Source organism: Pleuronectes platessa, chromosome 21 (assembly GCF_947347685.1).
Source record: "Pleuronectes platessa chromosome 21, fPlePla1.1, whole genome shotgun sequence".
NCBI lineage: Eukaryota > Metazoa > Chordata > Actinopteri > Pleuronectiformes > Pleuronectidae > Pleuronectes > Pleuronectes platessa.
In genome coordinates, this window is record NC_070646.1 from 14,627,975 (window position 1) to 14,651,038 (window position 23,064).

Below are 23,064 nucleotides of genomic sequence, written 5' to 3' on the forward strand. Positions count from 1 at the left end.
GGTCTGCAGATTGTTGTAGAAAAACAAACACCGGCTACAATGATTAATGGGGGATTTATTTATAAGGGCATCTTTACTCTTTCTCTCTTATGGGAAAGCACCATGTACAGTACATTCTGTAGCAAAGGCAGGCATATTAAATTATTTTCTTACATAAAGTTCACTGCAGTTTTAGAAATGATGGTATTCAAAGTGGTAGTGTAACCCATATAATGCCAATAGGTCTCTCCCTCTGTGGCTTATTAGAGGGGGGTGTGAAGTAGCTGGTGCATGAGAACCATTATGAAGCTATTATTGTAATAATGCTGTTATACGGTAGACTGACAAGGCGTTTTATCTTTCTTCTCATGGAAATGACTCATTTAGCAGGCGCTATTATAAAGGTGTGATCGAGAAAAGGCTGTGGGGAATTTTCAAAAGACTTTTTTTTACATTTTTTTGTTTGTGTATCAGTGAGGCCCTCTTGAGGTCTTGTGTCAGGTTGTCGTTCAGGTGGCTGGAGTCACCTCAGCCTGATAACGTGTCACCCTGTGAAAAAAGGGGTATCCTCCGGAGGGGGAAACAAGCTGTGATTGAGTGAGGTCCGGGCCAGGAGTCTGTTAGTGTGGGAAAAGGGTCATGAGTAGAAAGTGTTACTGATTTAAAAATCATAATGCAGAGCGAACCTGATGGGACCTAAAGTTTAATGCCTATATTTTTTCAAGCCTGTATGTTTGTTGGTTGGTTTGTTTGTCAGCACGATAAAGTAAATATTGCTGAACAGATTTCCACGATGCTTGTTTGGATGGATAGAAAGGGAAAATTCTTTTTGAGGCAGATCTAGACTAAAAGGCTATATACAGGAATAATTTATCTGTCTTTAGCATTGTGACATTTTCACCAATGCCCAGGGGAATAATGCAGAAATATGGATACAAAATCACGCATATTTAGAGGACTGCTCTGTGTGATAGAATGTTAGCAACTTGGTGCGTTTTGTGCAACTATTAGACTCGGCCCACAGAACCCTGAAACTGCACCAACGCTGCTGCACACAGCGTTGTTAACCTGTTTATTCAAAGTTCACTGAAGCTAGAATGAGTCTACACAGAACCCCGGACTGGAAAATCATTTGTCATTCGGACAACGCGCCTGCTGTTACTAAAGCGCTGGTGTAATGATCGATAACATTACTTATGCTGGTCGCCTGTGTATTTACAGTTTATAAATATTACCAATAGCAAACTCGCTGCTGTTTCTTTTGCCCTTAACAATACATATGCCAAGTGTGAAGCTAATAAGATGAAGGGTTCATGATACATGTGTTTGATAGATGAATAGATGGATGCATAGATAGATAGATAGATAGATAGATAGATAGATCGATAGCAAGCATTAATACAGTAACAGGTACAGTTTTGATTTCGTTGATGCGTATTTATGTTTCACTCCTTCACTTTAATCCTGCCCTCAACTAGTGAGCCTCCCACCCGCAGTCTTTGTGCTGCCTGGTCAGAATATAGATTACAATGTGTGGGAACTCTTAGCACTGATCATAGTTTTCCTCTTTAAGGAGATGATTACTGGCATTTCAGAAACACTTAACTTTTACTTTCAAATAAGCAGTTTGCTTCCCCGTCGAGCCTGATTGCAGTTAAACTGCTGTGTTGTCAAATGTCAGCAATTACTTTGGTGAGTACAGGGGTATTATAGGAATGATACAAGGCTGGGGTGGACAACTCTGTGGTGGACTGCGATAAAATTTTAGTACAGACATTTATGTTCCCTGCAGGATGAGTTGTGAGAATGTTGGTGTTCCTCTAGCATCGTGTAGTACAGCCTTTATCCACTGTGTGCGAGACAGGCCCCAGAGGTTTGCCATCAAAAAGCTTAGGGAAATGGCTGCTCTCTATCAGAGGAGGGAAAGTTAACCAAACCAACCAGTTCCTCCTCTTCCTTTACTTTGTTTTCTTAGAAGTCTTGCCTCAGTTTATCCCTGGCTGGGTGTTTTCTCCTCTACAGCCACTTGGGGGGGCAGTAATCAGCACATTACGGGCTGACAGACCAGAATGAGGGCTAGAAGGTGACACACACTCTGAAAATTGCTTCGACAATTGTTACAAAGACAAAATCCCTGCTCTATCAGAGGGGATAGGTTCAAGTTGGATCTTTTGGTGTTACAAAGGAAAATACTTCAACAATGAGGCCTAACATTTTCAGGCTTGAGATTTCCGGGGCTGAGTGTCCGTGAGGTATTATTCTAGCCCTGACCTGTGTGTGTAGATGAGGAGAAGAAATGCGGGAGGCACAATGGAAACCTGAAAGTAGTTCTGATTTTAGAAAAACAAGTAGAGTGCAAGGCCTCTAGCACGTTTGGAACTGTTAGTTCTCGAGAGCAGCGCGCCTCAGTGTTATCTCTCGGTTCAGTGTTTTGTTTGATGATAGTTGGACACTGGTTACTCACAGTGCATAGATAGGACAAGAAAGGTGTTGGAAGTTGTAGCATAAACATCCTGTCTTGTGTAACAGTGCAGGCCATCCCCTTCCTACTTCTGAGTCTGCTACCACTCGGTCTGGGTCAGATAGGCCGAGATATTACTCTTGATGTCCCCATGACCTCCTCATGCATTTCGTCTCCTCAATTCTTCCTCCTCCTTTTTTCAGCCTCTTGACCACCAGCCTGGCCTGACACAGCCCTATATCTGGGTTCCTGTCACCGTCCGTCCCCCTGCACTCACCTAGATAGAGGGGCTATGTAGGAGCTGAGGGGGGTTGGTCTGCAGCTTTGTTGGAGGAGAGAACATCCGAGCATAGAAACTTGTTTCAAAGTTGAGTTTGTGCTGAGTTAATTGGTTATGCTGTATAATGTCAGGACATTGGGAAGGGCACTTGTCAGTTCTGAACACAATAAAATCCAATGACACACCAGGCAATGAGACATATTGGTTTAGAAAAGAAACTCCAGGTGTCGAGAAGAGTTCAAAGTGGAATTCAGCAAATTCAAATATAGAAAAAGTTTAAACAAAAAAAAGGGTGCATAAGTGAGAAGAAAGCGTTCTGTATTGAGACAGTTGAAGGAAGAGGTGGAACACTGATGGCGGAGGGAGGTGGGGCGGCGTAACTGCAGTCAGATTTGACTAATTACTGTCCTGCATCACTTGAAACTTCAAAGAGCGTGTTCACAGTTGTGTTTGTGCACAAGGGTAACTTCACACAGAGAGAACTGCTTCAGGGAGAGATTACACACTCAGTGTTCTATGTATATCACACTGTAGCTCTGTACTGTCCCAAATAATTCCTTCAGGCTTTTTCTAGTCTCACTTTAAAGTCTATTCTTCTGGGTTTCTATACTGGGGTGATGGAAAAACAACATAGCTTGATCTTTTTCAAACCCAGTATACAAGCCTTTGGTATACAAAAGATGATAGGCTGTATTAGTTCACCAACAGTCACAAATCTCACCATACCTCACATTCATCTATTGAATGATAATTTATGAAAAGTGTTCCTAATCTTGCATTTTTTCCCTATTCCTCTTATTTTTTTCTATTCTTTAGTTCTCCACCCATCTCCGGCTTCCTGGATGACTATGCTTTCATCATCTGTGGCTTGTTGGACCTGTACGAGGCCACGCTGCAGACTGAGTGGCTGCAGTGGGCCGAGGAGCTGCAGCTCCGGCAGGACACGCTGTTCTGGGATGAGGTGGGCGGAGGCTTCTTCTGCAGCGATCCCAGCGACAGCACCGTGCTGCTGCAACTCAAAGAGGGTGAGCCATACAAATTCTCATCAGTCACCCCATATCAGCAGGCTCCATCTTACATCTTTATTATCCCTTGACGCTAATGAGATTAATTACCAAGGTAAATTTAATTTAGCCTCAGATGAGACTGCACATATTTGTAACTTCCAAGCCTTCAACACAACAACACCACATTTCCATTGCCAGCCATGTGATGAGGCACAATACATGCCACACTCTGGGCTGCGGGGTGAAAGAGACATTCAAATCCAATGGGCATCGCTTTTCTTACCTCATGCAATTTCGAAATGATCCAGCAATTTTAAAGATTGATTTATTTTGCAGAATGTTACTGATGGGAACATCATTGTATCAGGGTTCGTACGGTCCTGTCAAACCTGGTGTTTTTCCAGGCCTGGAAAAGTCATGGAAAAAAATAATCTTCCAAAAGTTTTGGAAAAGTCATGGAAATTTGTTATATTCATATTTTCATGTCGTTCATTATGCTGAGTTTTAAATAATTCATATGCTTTTAAAGAAATACGCTTAAAATATAAGCAGGCATACTTGGGTTGTGTCATTTAAGGTATACTGTATGCCTTGGAATTCTCATTGTTAGTTTGAATGCTACATTTTGTCACTTTTTGGCGTATACACCGAGATTTCACAAAATGTTCGGTCATGGAAATTTGGTTTAAAGTTATTGAAAAGTCATGGAAAAGTCATGGAAATCCATTGGTCAAAATGTGTATGAACCCTGTTGTATGTATTGGAATCAGTTTTTTGGGGAAGCAATCCAACAGTTTTCAGGATCTTTGGACCAAAGTCAAATGTCATTCATTGTCGCTCTTTGTCTTTTCATATTAATTTTCTTGTAACAATAAATGTCTGCACAAATGTTTTGACATTTGATTCATCGAGTAGGTATTGAGATATATGTCCCTGGAAAAGTAAGAACTTTAGCCTGTTGGTGATGCACTAATTGTAAGTCGCTTTGGTTAAAAGCGACTGCCAAATGACATGTAATGTAATGTAATGGTAGCACCAGAGAAAAAGTGAAAGGATCAGTGAGTCAGTATGTTCCATCCTTTAGACAAGAGGAATTTTTGTACGAGGTTTTGTTTCGATCCATGCAGTAATTGGTGAGTAACTTGAGTCTGGGACAAAACCGAGTAGAAAATAAGTGAGGTATTGATGCTACCGCTGCTGGTTGAGAGATGCAGGGGAGTATTGATGGACAGGTGAAGGATTAACGGCACTTCTGCAGCCGCGTGCCCCTGTGGCTTAGCCGGGGTTCGAAGATAGATGGATTGCTCAGACAGATGAATAAATTATACCACTACTCTGCAGACAGTTGCGTAATATCAACACATTGCTTTAATTCAACCCCATTGATTTAAAGGAACAGAAGAAGCGTGAATGAATAGCTGTAATTTATTTGAACAGTCTGTTTCTAACAGATGGGTGTAATCCTTCATTCATTCACTCATTCATCCCTAGTGTCTCGCCTGCCTATATCCTACACCTCATTGATCAATCCAGAGCTTAACAAGATGGAAGCACCTGCCCTAATATCGCCGCCAGTTTCATTCCATTGCTACAGTTCAGCCACAGGAGAATAGGCAGGCAAGGATAGATGGATGGATGGCTAGATGAGTGGCTAGAGGATAACAGCAGAGGTATATTGACCTCATCTTCCTCCAGTAGCATGCCGCCTTCACTCACTTTCTCACAGTTGAACTCCTCCGGCATGAAAGCACTCAACGACTGATGCTCTGAATCTTCGGCTACTTTGATCAAAAGACCTGTCAAATCTGTCTCCATTCCGTGTCTCGGGCCATCTGCGTCTGACGGATTGAAACGGCACACACAATGTACAGTGGGAATCTGAAATCCTGGATCTACCTCGAGATCTTTTCATCTCTTTTGAGTCATAACTTCATCCACTTTTTTCATTTACTGCATTTTCCTTCTTTTGTGGGTATGTCTTTGTTTTGCGTTGCCCTCAAACTGTCTTTTGTTCCAGGATGCACCATCTTGCAGACATGAAAATGTGAAAAAAATGTCCCACAACTAAATTATGTAGTGGTATTATAATAACCAGTTGACAGTTCATAAACCTCCCTGTTGCAGCTTCTTCCCACAATAATGAAATGCCTTTTGTTGTGCAGTAATATCAGTGGACCTTATTAACCAATATCTTCATTGTTCTGAACAAATATCCTAAGATAAATTTACGTCCGATTAATGTTTTTAAATTGCAGATTTATTTGCACCTTTGATATTAAATTGATGAATGCCATGCTATGTCTTTGTATCTTACTACTAATCAGAGACAGCTATACACCCTGCCAATGCACATAAAACACAATATTATCACAGTAGTGCATGTTTTCAATAGTATTCGGGTTCTGGTCGGTCACGTCGACTGGTCTGATTTTTTTCACACTTCTTGTGTCTGTAATCTGTGAAAACGAGCAATAACCATTTGTATCAGGGACAGAGTAACACAAACAGGGACAGAGTAACACAAACTCAGCTTACTTTAACTGCTTTAGGCCTGGGTCAGGTTCAGACACAGGTTTGGGTTAAAGTTTTTTCTTTAGTGTCCTCTACATGTATGGCACCTCTTCTTCATCCTAATACATATGTATTTTTTCCAGTTTTGCATCTGTTAAATATTAGATATGTCATCAACATGCCCTCTCGTGAATTCTCCATATATTTCCCTACTGTTTTCTCACATGAGCTATGGACATTTATTTTTATTTTTGGACTAGGCTACTGGCAGAAAACTATCCGGAGAATGTGTGCAGCAGATGACTTGGACATTTGACGTTTCACACACAGCCCCTCCAGAAAGATAATCAGAATAGCAGGAGTTCAGTGTGTCTTCTAAAAGATTCAATAGAGTATCATCAGTCAAAGTTATGATGATTTACAGGTGGTAGTTTATTGTTGCAAAGCTGCATTACTTCAGTGTTTGTGGCTAAATTAGGGTTTTTTGTACCAAAGCACTGACGGGATATAAATATAAAGGGGTCTGACCTTGACGTGAACCGCAGCCCTTCTTCGGCTGCCAGTTCACTCCCTACACTGTCGTCTGCTGGCAGCTCTGAAAGCTGACACCTTGTAGACATGCAGACATTTAACTTTGATCTGTCAGTCCAAAGTTTCCAACCCTGATCCAGTTTTCTGTTTCTTTTTGTTTTTTTTTACTCCCGTGCTTCTCTCTCTGACGGTCTCGACAGACCAACTGTATAAATGGGTTGTTGTCTTTTTACATATATATTTTTTTGTTATGTTCTCTGTCATCTTAACTCAGCATGATGTCTTTCTCATGAAACAAAATGTAAAACCACTTTTCTAATCTTACTGCATTAATACGTCTTTGCTAGTTTCTCGACTGTTTTTGTATTATTTTATTGTCAGTTCGAAAATCCATCCTCTAGTAAATGGACTGTATATAAATTTCTTAGTCTTATCAACCACTCAAACTGCTTGTTTACAACACAAGCCATACTCACCCAATCAAACACACATTCATACAATGTGACTACATTCTGCACCTCCTCTATCACACAACTGCCATTATATTTTTTGGGGTTCAGTATATTACCCAAGGCAACTTTGGCATGTGCACTGGAGGAGCCAGGGAACGAACCACCGACCCTCTGATTAGTGGACAACCCACTGTACCTCCTGATCCATCACATTGTCCACTTCATGCTTCACCCCCTTTTGAGACTAAATCCCAGTTGGGTTTGGTTCCGAATGCTCTTAACTATTTTAAGGTGTGCAACAGATTTTTCCGTTTCTCATGTGTGAATGTTTAACGTCCACGTTAAGATCAAACCATCAAAATTGAAAATTAAAAAATGTTTCAGGTGCCAGAACTGTAACAATACTTTAACAAGATGGCACAGCTGTAAGATGGAAACAGTGAAAAAGCTAATAGTTATTCTTGTTAGGAACTGTTGACAGATTAGAGATGATGGTTGTGTGTGTGTGTGTGTGTGTCTATGTGTGTGTGTGTGTGGGTGTGTGTGGGGAACGCCTGTCTCGCCATCACACCTGCAGGTACGTGTGTTTATCAGAGCTGACATGTGAGAGGTTTCTCATCTGAGAGTCTTGACTGTGCCATTATTGTGGTGCTGCTGGTCGGGTTGGAGCCCATTAGGGACGCTACAGCCGCTGCAGTGTGGGTATCTGTCTCAGCAGCGTAGCCTGTCACTGCAAGACGAATTACCCCACCAGGCTGTCACTCTCCATCTTACAGCCTTGCCTTACTCCGGTCTATGTGTTTGTATTTGATAAGAAAGGTGAAAGTGATATACAGTATCGGCTTTTAAATTAAAATAGAATCAGCAGAGTTTCTTCAAATTGTCTTGATCTGCTCAGCTGTCTTCCCATTTGACGAACGTTCAAAATGTACAAGTTTAGAAATGTCTTTGTAAACATCAACTCTCAAAAATGAATAGAAGTGTAGTTGGTGTTTAAAGTGATACTGTACTTAAATTTGATACTGTACTTAAATTTGACCTGCAAACAAAATTATATGACGAAATACATTAATGTTTATTAAAAAAATATGCAATAATGGGTTTAACAAGGCTCATAATGCCACCTAGTGTTTCAAAGGGTTGTGGACCTTGCAGGGCCAAGGCTTTCGAAGAGTCAACAATTTGGGACATCTCCGCGTGATGACATTTATATATGTAAAGGTTAACACCCTTATATAAAATATGGATGACCACTTGTCACCAGCGACTGCTCGTGAGACGGAATCTGGAAAGCCACGCTCATTTTCAGATCTATGCCGAAACCAAACTCATAAACCACCTCATTGCCTCCAGTCAGAGATGTCCCTCATCCTGCCCTACCCCTCCATGTCCTCAGACACGGCTACTTAAGCCTGGTTTTCTCACACACACAATTTAAGGAGAGAAATGGCTCTGGAGTTTCCTGGCGGCCAAGACCACGACCGCCTGTGTCAACAATCCGAGTACCTCAGGACCACCATGCTACTCTGACACGGTTGCTTCAGCAATAGCTCAGTCGTGATCTTGGCCGTAAGGAATCTCCAGCGGCGAATGGCCTCTACTACCAATACGAAAATTCTGTGGCAAAACAGTGTGTGTGCTGCTAAATAAGAACTATATTGGATGGATTAGGCGGATAGGGAGAGGCACTTCTGCCAAGTGTCAGAGTGTAACAGTATATAGTGTAACAGCACTATAACTTAAATGGGTCTTTTTGTAATGTAAATTATTTCATGGGGCTTGAGGAGAATTGAAACATAGAGCAAAATAAAATGAAAAAATTACTGCATTTCAGTCATGCAATGGTGTGCATCTGTTTGTGATTATGAAGTCATGGTTGTCAAAAGAGATATTATATACTCAGTGTACAGTTTAACACAGTGTGTGTGTGTGTGTGTGTGTGTGTGTGTGTGTGTGTGTGTGTGTGTGTGTGTGTGTGTGTGTGTGTGTGTGTGTGTGTGTGTGTGTGTGTGTGTGTGTGTGTGTGTGTGTGTGTGTGTGTGTGTGTGTGTGTGATCAGTGGGAGAGATCCTTTGTTGTTTTTGTGCGTCCGCGCCGCCGACCTCCAGTGGCCCAAAGGCATTATGCTGGTTCGTCCATCCCATTCTCATGAAGAAAGCAATATCTCGACAAAGTCTTGAGGGAATTTCCTCAAATTTGGAACAAACATTCACTTGAGCTCAGGGATGATCTGCTTCCTTTTTCGTGGTGAAAGGTCAAGGTGACCTCACAAAGCACATTACTCGCCTTATAGAGGTGAGGTCTGTGGAACGCCATCAAGGAAAACTTTCTCATTTGGCACAATCATTCTCATGGACTGAAAGATCATATCACTTGAGTTTGGTCGCCAAAGGTCAAGCTCACAAACTGCCTCACAAAGTACGTTTATGGGAATGTCTTCAAATTTGGTACAGACTTTCACTTGGACTCCAAGATGAACTGATTGGATTTTGGTGCCTGGAGGGCAAAGGTCAACGTCACAGTGACCTCATATGAATCTGGGGGGAAAAGTATGTAGAAATATGTACACAGAAACTGCACTGGTCGGCAGATGAATAAAACCGCAGTGCAGTTACTGTAGTTCATCTTTAATCAAAAATATGAGTCTGACCTCAAAGCACCTTGTGTTTCTCTCTCTCTTACACACAAAAAAAAACAACCACAAATATACACACATTCAGATCTAACTCTTCGGGTGATGTTAAGCAGCAGACATGCAGCGAGGTCATAGGTCATGAGAAGATCACCTCCAGGCTCTCACTGGACACGGATAAGAGATAAGGACCAATGACTTAACAGGGCTAAGTCATGAGGTCGTCCAATCACATCACCCCACACGTTGTTACCCTGTGATGTTTGTGTTCCAGGGGATGGGATAAGAGGGCAAACAGTGTGCGTCTCAACTTATTATTATGTTCTGTATCTTTTGTGTCTCAGATCAAGACGGAGCTGAGCCCAGTGCTAACTCAGTGTCTGCGTCCAATCTCCTGCGTCTGTCCCACTACACTGGAAGACAGGAGTGGCTTCAGAGGTCCCAACAACTGCTGACTGCTTTCTCTGACCGTCTGACCAGGGTTCCCATAGCCCTCCCTGAAATGGTCCGATCTCTTATGGCCCAGCACTACACCCTTAAACAGGTTATTCTCAGCTTCACACAACGGCACACACAAATCAATAGGGGCTCTCCAAGTAAGTTCAGTCTCCAGAGGGATTTAATTTGTGTAAGAAAACACTAAAAGTATTTGAAAACTATTTGAAAAGTTAGAACAGATGCTGTAGTCAGCAAGCTTATTTCATTTATATTCTTATTTGGATATCTTTAGTTTTAGCAAAATGCAAATCAACTACTGTCCTTTTTTTCAGTTTAAATGTGTTTGACTGGGACCGCTGAGCCACCATCATTGTAAATCCCTAAACCCCATGTTAGCCTGAAGTGTGGGTGTGTTTCCTTGGCTCACTCTCATGTCCGCCCACTGGAGGCAAGTGTTCCTGCTTTTCCTGACAAATTGTGCGAGAACAATAGACGTTACGTTTACCGATTGAACCAAACAATACACAGCAGCTGAACAAAAGGCCGAGCAAGACCCTGGTGAAACAAAGAACATCCCCGTATTGGCTGTGCTGACTCAGTTTCATTATGCATTGAAGTGACAATCAGTGATTAAGTAAACTAGACTTGCTAAAGCAGCCACCAGAGTTTTTCACTTCAGAGTTGCACTATTTTGTTTTGTTATGAGTCGTGCAGTATTGAAATTGTACACTACTATTCAGACATTGCCATAACCTCTCCATTCACTTTCGGTTATTAATAATGCATGTTTTTTGTAGTTGCTGCATCACAATAAAATAACAGATTCAGAATTTGATCAAGAGAATAATTGGTTGACTAATAGATAAGGATAATTTATGTGTAATATTGCTAACTAACAGACGGACAAACAAATAAACATAACCTCCTTGGCTGAGGTACACACAGTTTGTGGCGCAGGCTCAAAGCACCATGATAAAAATCCTGTTCTGATGAGCCTCTGCTTTCAAAGGTGTCTCCTGAAACCACAGGCTGATATGTTACGACAAATATAGTTGGAGGTCATCCGAGGGCACCGGCCTTTATCTCAGCTCTCTGCATACATTAACACTCAATCCCTGGACTTTCAAAATCTTTTTTCCCAGGTTTTATGAGATGTTATGCATTTAAACGGCTTTTTGAGTTATTGAGCCTCAGTTATATACTTCGGTTTTAAATATTAACACCCTCTGCCTGAAACCAATGAAACCAGTGTAGTTGCAAAGCACTGCAGTTACCCTGAAGTATCTTGGTCACCGTAAGAAAAGTTTTGTTTTGAAAGAATTTGCTACAGCCAACGAAGGAAAAAGGGAATTGAATGAGGCAAGAGAACGGGGGATAGTTAGCCCCTCCGTCCATCATATGTGACCTGCGGAGGATGAGACAGGGCGACGGGGCGGGGGTAATGAGCTCAGGGGCGAGGCAAGGTGAAGCAGTCCCAGAGAAAACACCTGCCCCCTTTGTTATCGCTACAAATACAGTACTGACCTCTATCACCTCCTCCCCCTCTCTCCTCCTTTTATTCGTCACCTCTCCCCTCTTATTTCACTCTATTCATACTCTTTCATCTCGTTAACTATCCCTCCTTGTCCCTGTTCCCTTCCCTCCACGTTCTCACTCCTCCACTTTTACTTGCTTTAGATCGTGATCTGTGGCCAGAGGGATGCCCCGGACACCACAAGCCTCCTGGCAGCAGTCAACTCCCTCTTCCTACCACATAAGGTAATCATTTGGGATTGTGTGTTTGCTTGATAGAGCAATGCATCATCTTGACAAACCTGTCATCAGAACAAGTGCGTCATCAGCCAATAAAGCTAGTCACAGCACATAGACATGTATTGACTGACTCCGCCATCAGTAGCTTTTATAGAGACGGCAGATTCCCGGTAACGTTGGAAACATGGACACAGACTAACATACACTCACAGAGTAGGAGTGGGACTGACCTAGGACAGTGCCTGGAGTGTTGGCTGGTTTAAGTCTGGTTCTTGAAAGGTCAGACAGTGTCTTCCTCTCCTCTCCTCTCCTCTCATTTTTACTTCCCAGCTATCTCTTCTAGGTATGAGTTAACCTTAAAACCCTTTTTTAACATCTAAATGCCCAGTGGCTCTGTTGCAGACATTTAATGTGTGTTTGTGTGTGTATTCCTGCCAGCCCTGACACAAGCTGCTGATTATGGAATGGAGAGCTGTCAGTCTGACTCAAGCTTACATTCTGTAAGGATGGCCAACATTGATGTTTCCTATGGCCACGATTATCAGGAGCTTCAACTTCAAATGTTACGATAATTCTACACATTAAAAACCAGACTTATTATTTTTACCCCTATGGTGTAGGCATTTGGATGTGGGTGGTCCATCTTTTACCACAAAAAAGGACTTTAAAAGAAGAAGTAGAAAAAAGGGGTGAAGATAGACAAACATGTGATGATTAACTTGCATTACAAAGCCAGTAACAGCAAAACTTTCATTCACAACAGAGCTCAGTCAATAATACACAGTAATATAGACATTATACCCCAAAATTGCACAGTGGCTTCCTATCGCTTTTTGATCAAAGTTTGCTGGATGGGCCAGTGCTGCCCGGGCCCATTACTGGTTACGTGTCTGCTCCACACTTATTTATATCATGTAAGAGAAATTAAGATGTGCACATAGGTGGATTTATTTTTACACATTGAAAGAGACAGACTAGAAGTTTTCCTTAACTGCATTTTAACTTAATTTTTTGTGTAGATAGGCTCCAGATTCAACTCAAGCAAATGGGTTTTCTTCTCAGCGGGACCAACCTGTGCTAAATCAAGAGTTATACTTTTTAGGAAAAGTACGCCCATGTTTGTTTCGAACAAATCTCAAAGAGAAGCAGTCTTTTGTGGACATTAGTCTCTGTATAAAAGAGAAGGAGAAGATCTACGTCCAGAGTAACCTGGCCCTTCACAGCTCTTGTGTGAAGTTGCTCGCTGCGTTCTCCACAGGGCCGTGCTGAAACATAGATGAGTTTCTTAGTTTCAGGTGGCTACCGCAGTAATACCAGGCCATTTCAGATCCCTGCAGAGAGACAGAGACCAAGAGAGAGCAAACCATTATCTGGACGGATCTATCATTAAACTGGTCGCACGTTTGTCTCATTCAGCCAGGGCCCGGTACTTACTAGGCTTTATTACAGTCAAGGTAGTCACATGGGGAGAAGGCACTTTTGTTGTATAATGGTGTTAAAAACAAAAGAAGCAGTAGGGATAGGTGAAAACTTTTGTTTTTCACATTTATTGCCTTCTGCAACATTATCACCCTGATTAACATAATCCTAATTGCTTTTTTATGCATTCAACTCAAACTAATAAGACCCTCAGCCTGATTGAGGGTGTTGGTCCATGGCTGCTAATGGTAGAGGTGAGGGCTTGAGAGGAATGGAGTTGTAAAGGCCTCGAACAGGGGAGGATGAGAAAGAGATGGACAGTGACCGCAGGAAGGAGAGGTTTTTGCCAATGGGAGCAATAAGATGGTAAATGAGAACGAGTACAGGTAGACTAAAAATAGGACAAGAGTCACTCAGAGCTCCCTAGTGTGAGGTGCTGTTTCTTTATTACCAAAACTTACTAAACTTTTAATATGAACTTTGTAATTAGAATGTGTGGCATTACAATGTATTCACTGCGACACTAAATAGAAGGAGGAAAAGTGCTCTGTTTGTAGGTATACAATGAAATAAGTGTGTGTGTCTGCGTGTGAGTGTGTGTGTGTGTGTATGCGTGTTTGGCGTGTGTGTAGATTCTTCTGGAGAGGTCTGTCAGTGATATGACAGATCCAGATTTTATCTAATTAGGCTACATTGAGCCTCAGAGTGAGATGGAGGGGGAGGTGGGAAACTAGTAAGAGTGTGTGTCTGTGTGTGTGTATCAATGTATACGTATGTACGTATGTATAGGTGTGTTTTCCTCCAGATGTTGTGGGAACAGCTGGCCATTAGTGGTAGTAGCAGCTATCTTGGCTAGGCAGAGATGAAATTATCCAGTAAATACACACACACACACACACACACACACACACACACACACACACACACACACACACACACACACACACACAGAGATGAGGTGTGATGCTCCCAGGACAATACCACCATAAGGAATTTGCACAAATGCTCACTAGCAGGCCAACACAGTTTGTTCACAAGCACATCTCCAAATATGCTGTAGATCTATGATCCCACATACTAATGTAGCCTTGTTAGTTTAAGATCAAGTTTTAAACAAGTTTGAATACAAATGTATGTACTTTGTTTGTAAAGCAGATGTAAAGGTAGCCTTGCAGTGGAGTGGAAAAGTGGTTGGCGTACTTAGGTTAATAGGAGGTAATATTACAACTTTCTTCTCGTAACATTAATACAAATTTTGTTTCACAGTAATCGTACAATTTTCCTCCCAGAACCTCAAGCTTTTTTTCTCTTCAAGGGGCCCTAATACTCAAGCATGCGATTTTACACCATTTAGTAAAATTTTACACAGTGAGAGATTAATTTAGTTATCCACTAAACTTTGAGGTTAAGTCCTGGTATTAATCTAAAAGGTGTTATAATTAATGGGGATAAACCAATTACGCTAGGTGGGGAATGGGGATCAGATAAAGAACAGAGTGTTCGATGGTGTCAAGAGGGTGAATTATATAAGTGCGAGGGGTGGGAGGGGATGAGAGGATGTTAAGTGAGATAAACGTAGGAGGTGGAAGAAGTGAGTGAGTGAGGGGATTGTTGCTCCTTGTTACATTAGCTAGCTGTGAGCAGAGAACATGTCTAATTTAAATCCAATTACTCCTCGCCTGTTGTCCTGGTGCAAGGCTGACGTGCTCTAATTGCGCTGAATGAGGTGCTGAGAGCCTTAGCATGCAAACACACACACACAAGATCTATACTTCAATGGATTTATGGAGACACTGCTGCTCAGTTCTCTCCAGCACTCAGAGCTTCTGCTGCACTTCTTCACTCATTGAAACCAATGAAAGCCCGAACAATCCCACGGAAACTTCGCCCTTGATTGTATTGCCGTAATAAATAGTGGTTCGTTTTTTCAATCACTCACGAATATAGCTTGATTATAGCTGGGTCCAGGTTTGGTAATTGTGTATAAATGGTAAAGCCTTTTGAGCCATTATTCCCCTCCTCTTCTCCCGGTGCCTGTTCCTCTGCCTCTGCGTATGTGTTTCTGTTCCTCCTGGCACTGGGGTATTTCTACCCATCTTCTTCTTCGCTCTCTGTCACCCTCAAATGGAAGTATGAAATGACATATGAAAGATATAATAGAACCGCAGGGATATAGTTATAGATGAGGGAATAACACTGTGGTCAAAATGTATAATTTGGATACTTTCAGTAGTTAATAATGTTGTATACGTATGAAAAGCACATGAAACATCGAATGCCAGTAAGAAATGCCAGTAACATCATAACACAGCCAGCTAGACACTTTACATATAGGCTCCCTAATTAGCTCTGCCAAGGAGGGTTCTTTTTTTTGTCTGTGTATGTTTGTTGGCAGGATGACACAAAAAACTACTCTCATGATTTCTATGAAATGTTGTGAAGAGGTGGAGTATGACCCAAGGAAGAAGTCTTTAAATCGTGGTGTGGATCTGCATCAGCTGACGGATCCAGGATATTTTTTTCATTTACATTAACTTTTGCGAGATAACATTTCAATAAGCAAATCAAGATCCCAATAAAATCCTGATCTAGTGAATTTAAATGTGGTTTTATACGGAGACTTTTGAGCTAGTTTGGAAATTTATTTTCTAAAATGTCATTTAACTTTTTTAACACCAATTTAGACATTTTGACACATGATAAAGATAAGCAAGGGACGTGCATAAAAAATAAGTTATGATGATGGCATTCCACTGATCTGCTTCAGTCAGGGTATTGAATGTCCTTAAAGAGACACTCACACTTTACCCAAGCACAACATATTTCTGTTTAGCCAAACAAGTGAATATTCACACTTTCAAAGCTTGATCCAGCAAATTAGGAAATTTTTTCTTTCATCCAAACATCAAATGTTCAGTACCATTAATCTAGATGTATAATATATTTAATGTTAGCAGCCTTAAATACACATTTAGTATTTTTAATGACTTCTCCATTGGACCTCATTGGTTGCTGTAGCTCTTTTTCATACATGTGAATTTCATCATATTTTTTCATGCTGCAATATGGTGAAAGCTGCACCCAGTGGAAAGAAGCCCCTGCTTGCTCTGTGACACCCCCCTCTAAGCTCACTCCTTACTCACTTACCCTATCTTCCATAGTGTCCAACATGTCACACTATCCATGGCGCCATCATCTTGGCCAGAGAGAGAAGGAGAACTTTATTGTGAACATTTTATTCTTGAGATGCAATTTACCCAAAGTTCAAATTGTGTAGCTGTTAATAATATTATTAACCACAGGGTGATATGGATCTTTTCACTTTGAATTACCAACCTCAAAAATCTGAACTTTATATTCTCAAATCAGGTTTCCCCTCTGGTTCTCTCCTTAGAAAACGTTTACGCAGAATGGAAAAACAATCCAGCGTTACAGATGATTTATATTAAAGGGGCATATTTTCTCAGTGTTCTCAAGGTTGTTCTGGTAATAAGGCAACAAAGCCCCTTGGCAGTCGAGTTGACAGTGGTTCAAAGTATGAGTTCATGTCTGTTAGATTCACGTTTGCAGCTTTTTATGAGTTTAATAATGGTTTACAAAGACTATATTCCCATTACCATTGCTGTTGGTCTGAATGGCTCTTGTCAGTGCTGCTTGTTAATCAGTCTCTGGGCTTTTGCCCCCAAAAAAGTACGTCTGTCTGACAGTCCCACAGAGCGTGTATTATTAGAAACTGAGGTGCAGGGATAAGGGAAGGTGTCTGTGGCGAGTGTTGAGATGGACCATGAGATGCTGGTGTTGGTAAAAGATGCGGAAAGACTTAAGGGGGGGCTTTACAGGATCTTTGGAATTCCTGGAGGGAGATAACTAAGTAGACAAGTTTCCATGTTTATTCCTGCTTCCCTGCCCCTCCTGCCCCTTCTGCGTCTTGCAGTTCCCCTTGACAGGAGGAAAAGAGCAGGAGTGGACCAGCTGGGGATAGATAGCGGAGGAGAATGAACGACGGACCGTGTCCTTTAAGAGGAGTGCGGGTCCCTGTTTTTAAAGCATCTATTGAGGGACTCGACTGGGAATTCCCTAACAAGGCCTCAGAGACCCGGGGAAGAGTTAGCAGGATGACAGGGAGGGCAGTCGGAGGGAAGGAGAGGAAGCAGATAGAAAGCCTGGTCGGAGGCTAACTAGCATTGGTTACAACACATTTCAGAGGCGGATTAGAGCCGGGCAGTCTCACAGTCCTCCTCCGTGACCTCTGAGCTACCTCACTTCAATCTGCTGCTGTTTTACCCCTGCACTCCTTTTCCCATCCCTCCATCACAATCCCTCCGTTGGCTCATCAAAGGTTTTATGCGTGTGTCTGGTTGTGTGTATCGAGTCTCCTGTTCTCCGGTAATGAACAGCTAAGCCCGTTGACCAGTCAGAGAGCAGAACCCAGGTTGATTGACAGCTGTGGGAAAGGTCCCAGACGGCTCCTGTCGCAGGAGAGCGCTTTTCCAGACGGACCATGTTCACACAGCCGCTCTTCCTTCTTCTTTATTTCCCATTTTCCAAAGCACCCTGCTTTAAATGTCACTTTCACATTTATCTCACTTCATTCTTCCATGTTAATCTGAAATGTTGTATATCTTCATTGAGTAATATTTTCATTTTTTTCCCATCCCTCTATCTACTTATTCCACCATGTGGCAGTGCATCCATAAAGCTATGGGGGAGGTGCTCGCTCTGGAATGGACAGCTTTGGTTGTGTTGTTTGAGATATAATCCCTTTGGCTGTATCTATCTGTACGTCCACTATAGTTGTGTCCGACGCTCCGCCGATTCCACATCTCAGCTCGGTAATAAGACCCATGCTGCACAGATAAGAAGCCTGTGTGTGCACACGCATTGACTCACACACACACACACACACACAGCTGCAGTTGCCTGATTCTGTTGCTTTCTCCTCATCTTTATAAACTGAGAATGTTTCAGTCTGATATAATCAGGGTTGTAGTGTGGGATTAACAGTTGTCGAAGTTTAGTTTAACCTTGTTTTTACATATGAAGCAAGGTTTTCTTTAGGCTACACTACAGGATTGAAAAGTATTTTATTTTTGTCGATTTTGTGCACAGCCTTTTAAACTTGAGGGTGCATACCTCTGTTAAGGCCTAACAGGTCCCTTAAATTCAACCCAGCCGTGCCGGATTACACACACTCATAGATATCAGTTCCCTAAATATTCCTCTTTTTTTCATAAAGATCTCTCCACCTCCAAAAAGCCTAGAATCACTTTGTCCAGATCAGCAGGTCAATTTAGCTGTTTGTATCTGCCAGGTTATACTTCCCAGTCAAAGCATGGATTTGGTTAAACCATAAAAACAACATGAACCAGCAAGAAAATGAAAACTAATGACAAAACTTCATATAAACTTTGAAAAAAAATATAAAAGTTTAATAACTAAACCGTTTCTTTGGCCAAAACTAGTAGAGATTGTCTAAACTCATCCAAATATCTCTTTGGCATTTGAAGGTAAGGAAAGCAGTAATGAGCAGTTTGTTCTTTGTCAGTGCCAAGACTCAGTTTGCAGTAACACGTTTTCCAATAGTGAAGGAGCGTCGGTTGAGAAACGTCCTGCATCAACATTTCTCTGAAATACACTGAGTCACTTAAGACGCAGTCCAGAGAGAACAGCTTAACTTGTTCAAATGGTTTAGTCTCAAAATAGCAGCAGTTCATAATTTCTCCCCATGTGTTTTCATGAACTCACACTCACTTACACATACTGTTCAAAGCTGCTTTATCCTCAGCCTCATCTCTAAAACTCTACTGACACTGTGGTTATTGTTCTCACTGCGGCTCTCACTTGGTCCCACCACACAATCTGATCCTCCCGGGGGAAACACCATTATCTGTCACTTTATTGTACAATTCAAGAGGCTGACAAACGTCCCTGAAAAGATTCAAGCCTGTATAGTTCGCTGATTAACTGATCATTTATTTGTATAACTAATGAACAACTCGATTTGGAACCAAACTTCAAATTCAGTTTTTCGTTTTAATAACAAAATAATGAGCAGCAGTCTTTCGATTTGTATTGATTTAATCTGGCTGTGAAGGCTCGAACAATATTCATGTTACTTATACACGTTTTAGTGAGAGCATCTGGGCTTTTCCAGCCCAATTACCAGAACCATTTCAATTAGAGCCTGACAGGTTTTTCAATTGGCCGATAATGAGGTTTTCACAGACATATCAGTGTCAGTGTTTGTTTGTTTTTTATGAAAACTTTTATTTTACGAAAGAAACGAGGCGGTTAAGATGTGACAAAGAATTTTATCATTTAATATTAGTTACAACATTGAAAATATAATCTTTAATCATTAGGCCCTATTCTAAGTGGAATATATCCTGAAAATAGGACTTACATTTGTTTTCTCTTAAATTTAAAAAGAGACAAGGTAGTCTGTGATATGTAGTACGTGTTTCTTCTTGACACAACACTTCTATTCTTTCTCTTTCTTTTTTTCCCCTGCCACTGTAAATAAAGCGTTTACTAAGTAGATCACGTTGTCCTGTCATTAAAAGACAGCATATGTCTTTGTACAAACATAGAGATGAGATGTGGGCTATAGTGTCCGGATCACTTCCTTCATGGTGTGATGTAACAGCCCTTATGTTCCAGCCACACATAAACTAAGTTTCCAGGTTCCGGTGATGAGCTGGAAAGAAGGCAGAATACTTTAGAACGTGTCTGTGGTTTTAACGTTCTCTGTGACTGGGAGCTAATGAAACACCTCACAGGGATTCCAGCAGACTTTAATCTCACACATACAGGCCGTCACTAGTGGTTCAGCACAGTGATCCTGACTATGTGACTGTGACCGCCTGAAACAGGAGCCAGGTGCTGCAGCTTTAGGAAGTTTGCAACAGGAGCTCCTCTGCCAAGTTGGACTTTTAATATTTCTATGGAACTAGACCTCAGTGGTCTCTTTATAAATCACATTTAAATTCACTTTATACAAAAAGTTAATTTGGTTTAGCACCAAATTGCACACGCTCATGAATAAGTCTCCTAAACATAACTGTTATCTCTTATTAACATCCATGGGAAATCAGTACCATTTTTTAAATCACCCTGTCTCGCAATTTAAAATTGGAAAAGATTAGTGGGCTCTTCCATGCCCCAGCCCTCCCTCAAAAATTGAGCAGTTGTGTAGTTTTTGAGTAATCCTCCTGAAAAACTAACTAATGCAGATGAAAACATTACCTTTGTGGTGGAGCTAATTAGATGCAGTAAACAGTTTTGTTAGAATCAATCACTTTCTTGCATAGGTCTGTGAAGGTTACTCTTAATTCAATTGATCAGTAAAGTGTTTTTAAGGCCGACACACTGTAAATAATAATATTCAACAGACTGTGGACATTAAACAACATCGACCAAATTATGTTCTGATCTGGATGTTTTTATAAAAATATACTTGTTGCGGAAATTAGCTAGATTTGTTGTTTCTTCTCTTCAATGTCATATTACTTTATAGCAATGGAAGACAATCTCAGGTACTTCAGTTCGGTGGCTTGTAACAAAACCAAATCCTCTGCGTTGTTGGTCAACGCTCCTCTTGTCACATGGTAAGACTTTGCTGCCCTGTGATGTGACACTTTCACTTATACTTACTCAAACCCCCAGATAATATGGTCATCTGGGATTGGTCAACCCTTTGCTCGGTTGGCTATAGCGATGGTGTCCTGAAATGCAACACCCTTTGAAATTCTCGAGGACCAGTTTACCTGATTCCATGATATTAACCTCGTCAATCTTTTCCATCTGGGATCTCTTAACATGTCTGGCTTATTCTTTGCGACACACTATGTCACATTTGATCTCCCGAACATTCTTAACATGGTGCGATGTTTATGACTTGACCAAATGAGAATTCCCTTTCATCTTAAACGCAACATGAGCTGATGAAGTATCTCATAGGTGTCAGGGCCTGGTTGAAGAGGGGGTGTCGCTAATTCTGCTCAGACACTGGTGATTTAGAGGAGTCAGCAGCTGAAAACCGATTCCCAGCTTGACTAAACACACATCAGAAATTAGTCAACACACCAGTGACTGTTTATGTGTCTATTTGAGAACCAGTAGATTTTGTGTGCTGTTGATAAAAGTGTTTTTCAGATTGGAGCTGTTCAACAATTTTTGACATTTGAAATCCTAACCCATCTGAAACACAACAGCATCTTGGGTGTAAAATAGATCTTAAAACACAATATGCATTGGGGTGCAGACACACCGTGTGATTGACAGCTAGTGCCACCCAATGGGTGCAGGTCACAGGTGTAGATGGGCTTCCGGTGTTATGTAGCTCTTATTCAGACTCGCCCCGCCCTTCTCCAAATAAAGTTACTTCTGCTTTCAAAAAAGCCAGGCTGCCGCTGCTCACTGAGCCAAACTCAAGGCTTCAAAATGACAGCTCTCAATTTTTCCCACACACAGCTTTGCACAGGTATCTTTCAAATTGACTTCAACTCATTGTGGACATACGATCCATACATCCTTAATCCTCTTCTTAAATATGAGCAATTCATGTCTAACAATTACCTCTGACTAAGAAATAATTGCCAACACTAGGTTTTCAACTTGTTTCATTTTATCAGGTATTGTGGATTTTCACTTGTGTTTTAGATTTTCTAGAAAATGCTTCACATCATGATACACCTCCATATTGTGAAATAAAATGACATATACTGTTATTGAGGAATTGATACCTTGAGATCTTTTATTTCAAGTGTCAGTAGCCCTGCCAGCAGATTCACTTAACTGTCCAAACTGGGACATGCACAAAATTAAGTTCCCCATACTGTAAACTGTTTTGCTGCAATAAACTTCCGCCTCCAGTCATTGATTGAATCCCATTGGATGCACATAGTGGAGTTGATTTAACTTAAATTGAGCTCTGGCTGTTAAACCCGCGGGAAAATCAGCGTAGTGTCAAGCACTAGAGCTGCTGCTCCAGAGTGTGCAGCTGCTCTCCACTGGGAATAATGGCCTCGCTCTGCATGGTGTTGAACTAACACAGCCTTTGGTGTGACAGCTCCAAAATCTGTTAGAAGCTCCCTGTGCAGAAACAGTTGTGGAGTTCCTCGACTCAATCCTTCAGTTTTTTCCATGGATGTGTCATCTAACAGTACAGTATAGTCAAACAGAGTCAAATTGAATTAAGGATGTGTCGAGATCCAGACCTCCCTCATCGGGCTGGCTCACGTTCATCTGGATGTTAGAGCCCTAATCTATAAAGGAAAAAGAGGGGAGAGAGTTAAGTAAATAACGTGTCACATAAGAATTAATAGATTAAAAAGCACGGGAAAGTTTGTATGGAAGGAACTCTCAGGAACTCTCAGAAAATAGAAAAAGTATAATAGGGTCCTGACTTTCTCTGGGGTTTGCCTCTCACATGTGAACAATGCAGCAGGAGATTCTTTGGTCAGACACGTTCACAACAACACAGAACTCTGTTGAGGTGAGAGGCGACGCAGCGAGCAGCAGGCAAGATGAAATTCCTCTACGGTGATCACTTGTTTTTATTAACAGCACATCGACACTGGCTTCCGCCCTGATCAGCAAAA

The 23,064-nt window shown here is 41.4% G+C and overlaps 1 protein-coding gene across 1 annotated transcript in view; it reads left to right on the plus strand.

The window, feature by feature from the left end:
• The window catches only part of spata20 (spermatogenesis associated 20), a 41,369-nt gene that overhangs the window by 13,269 nt on the left and 5,036 nt on the right, over window positions 1-23,064 (plus strand). The window contains exons 13-15 of the mRNA XM_053414464.1: window positions 3,537-3,745; window positions 10,198-10,397; window positions 11,969-12,049. Coding sequence (XP_053270439.1) covers window positions 3,537-3,745; window positions 10,198-10,397; window positions 11,969-12,049 — 490 coding nt within the window. The remainder of the gene's footprint in view (window positions 1-3,536; window positions 3,746-10,197; window positions 10,398-11,968; window positions 12,050-23,064) is intronic.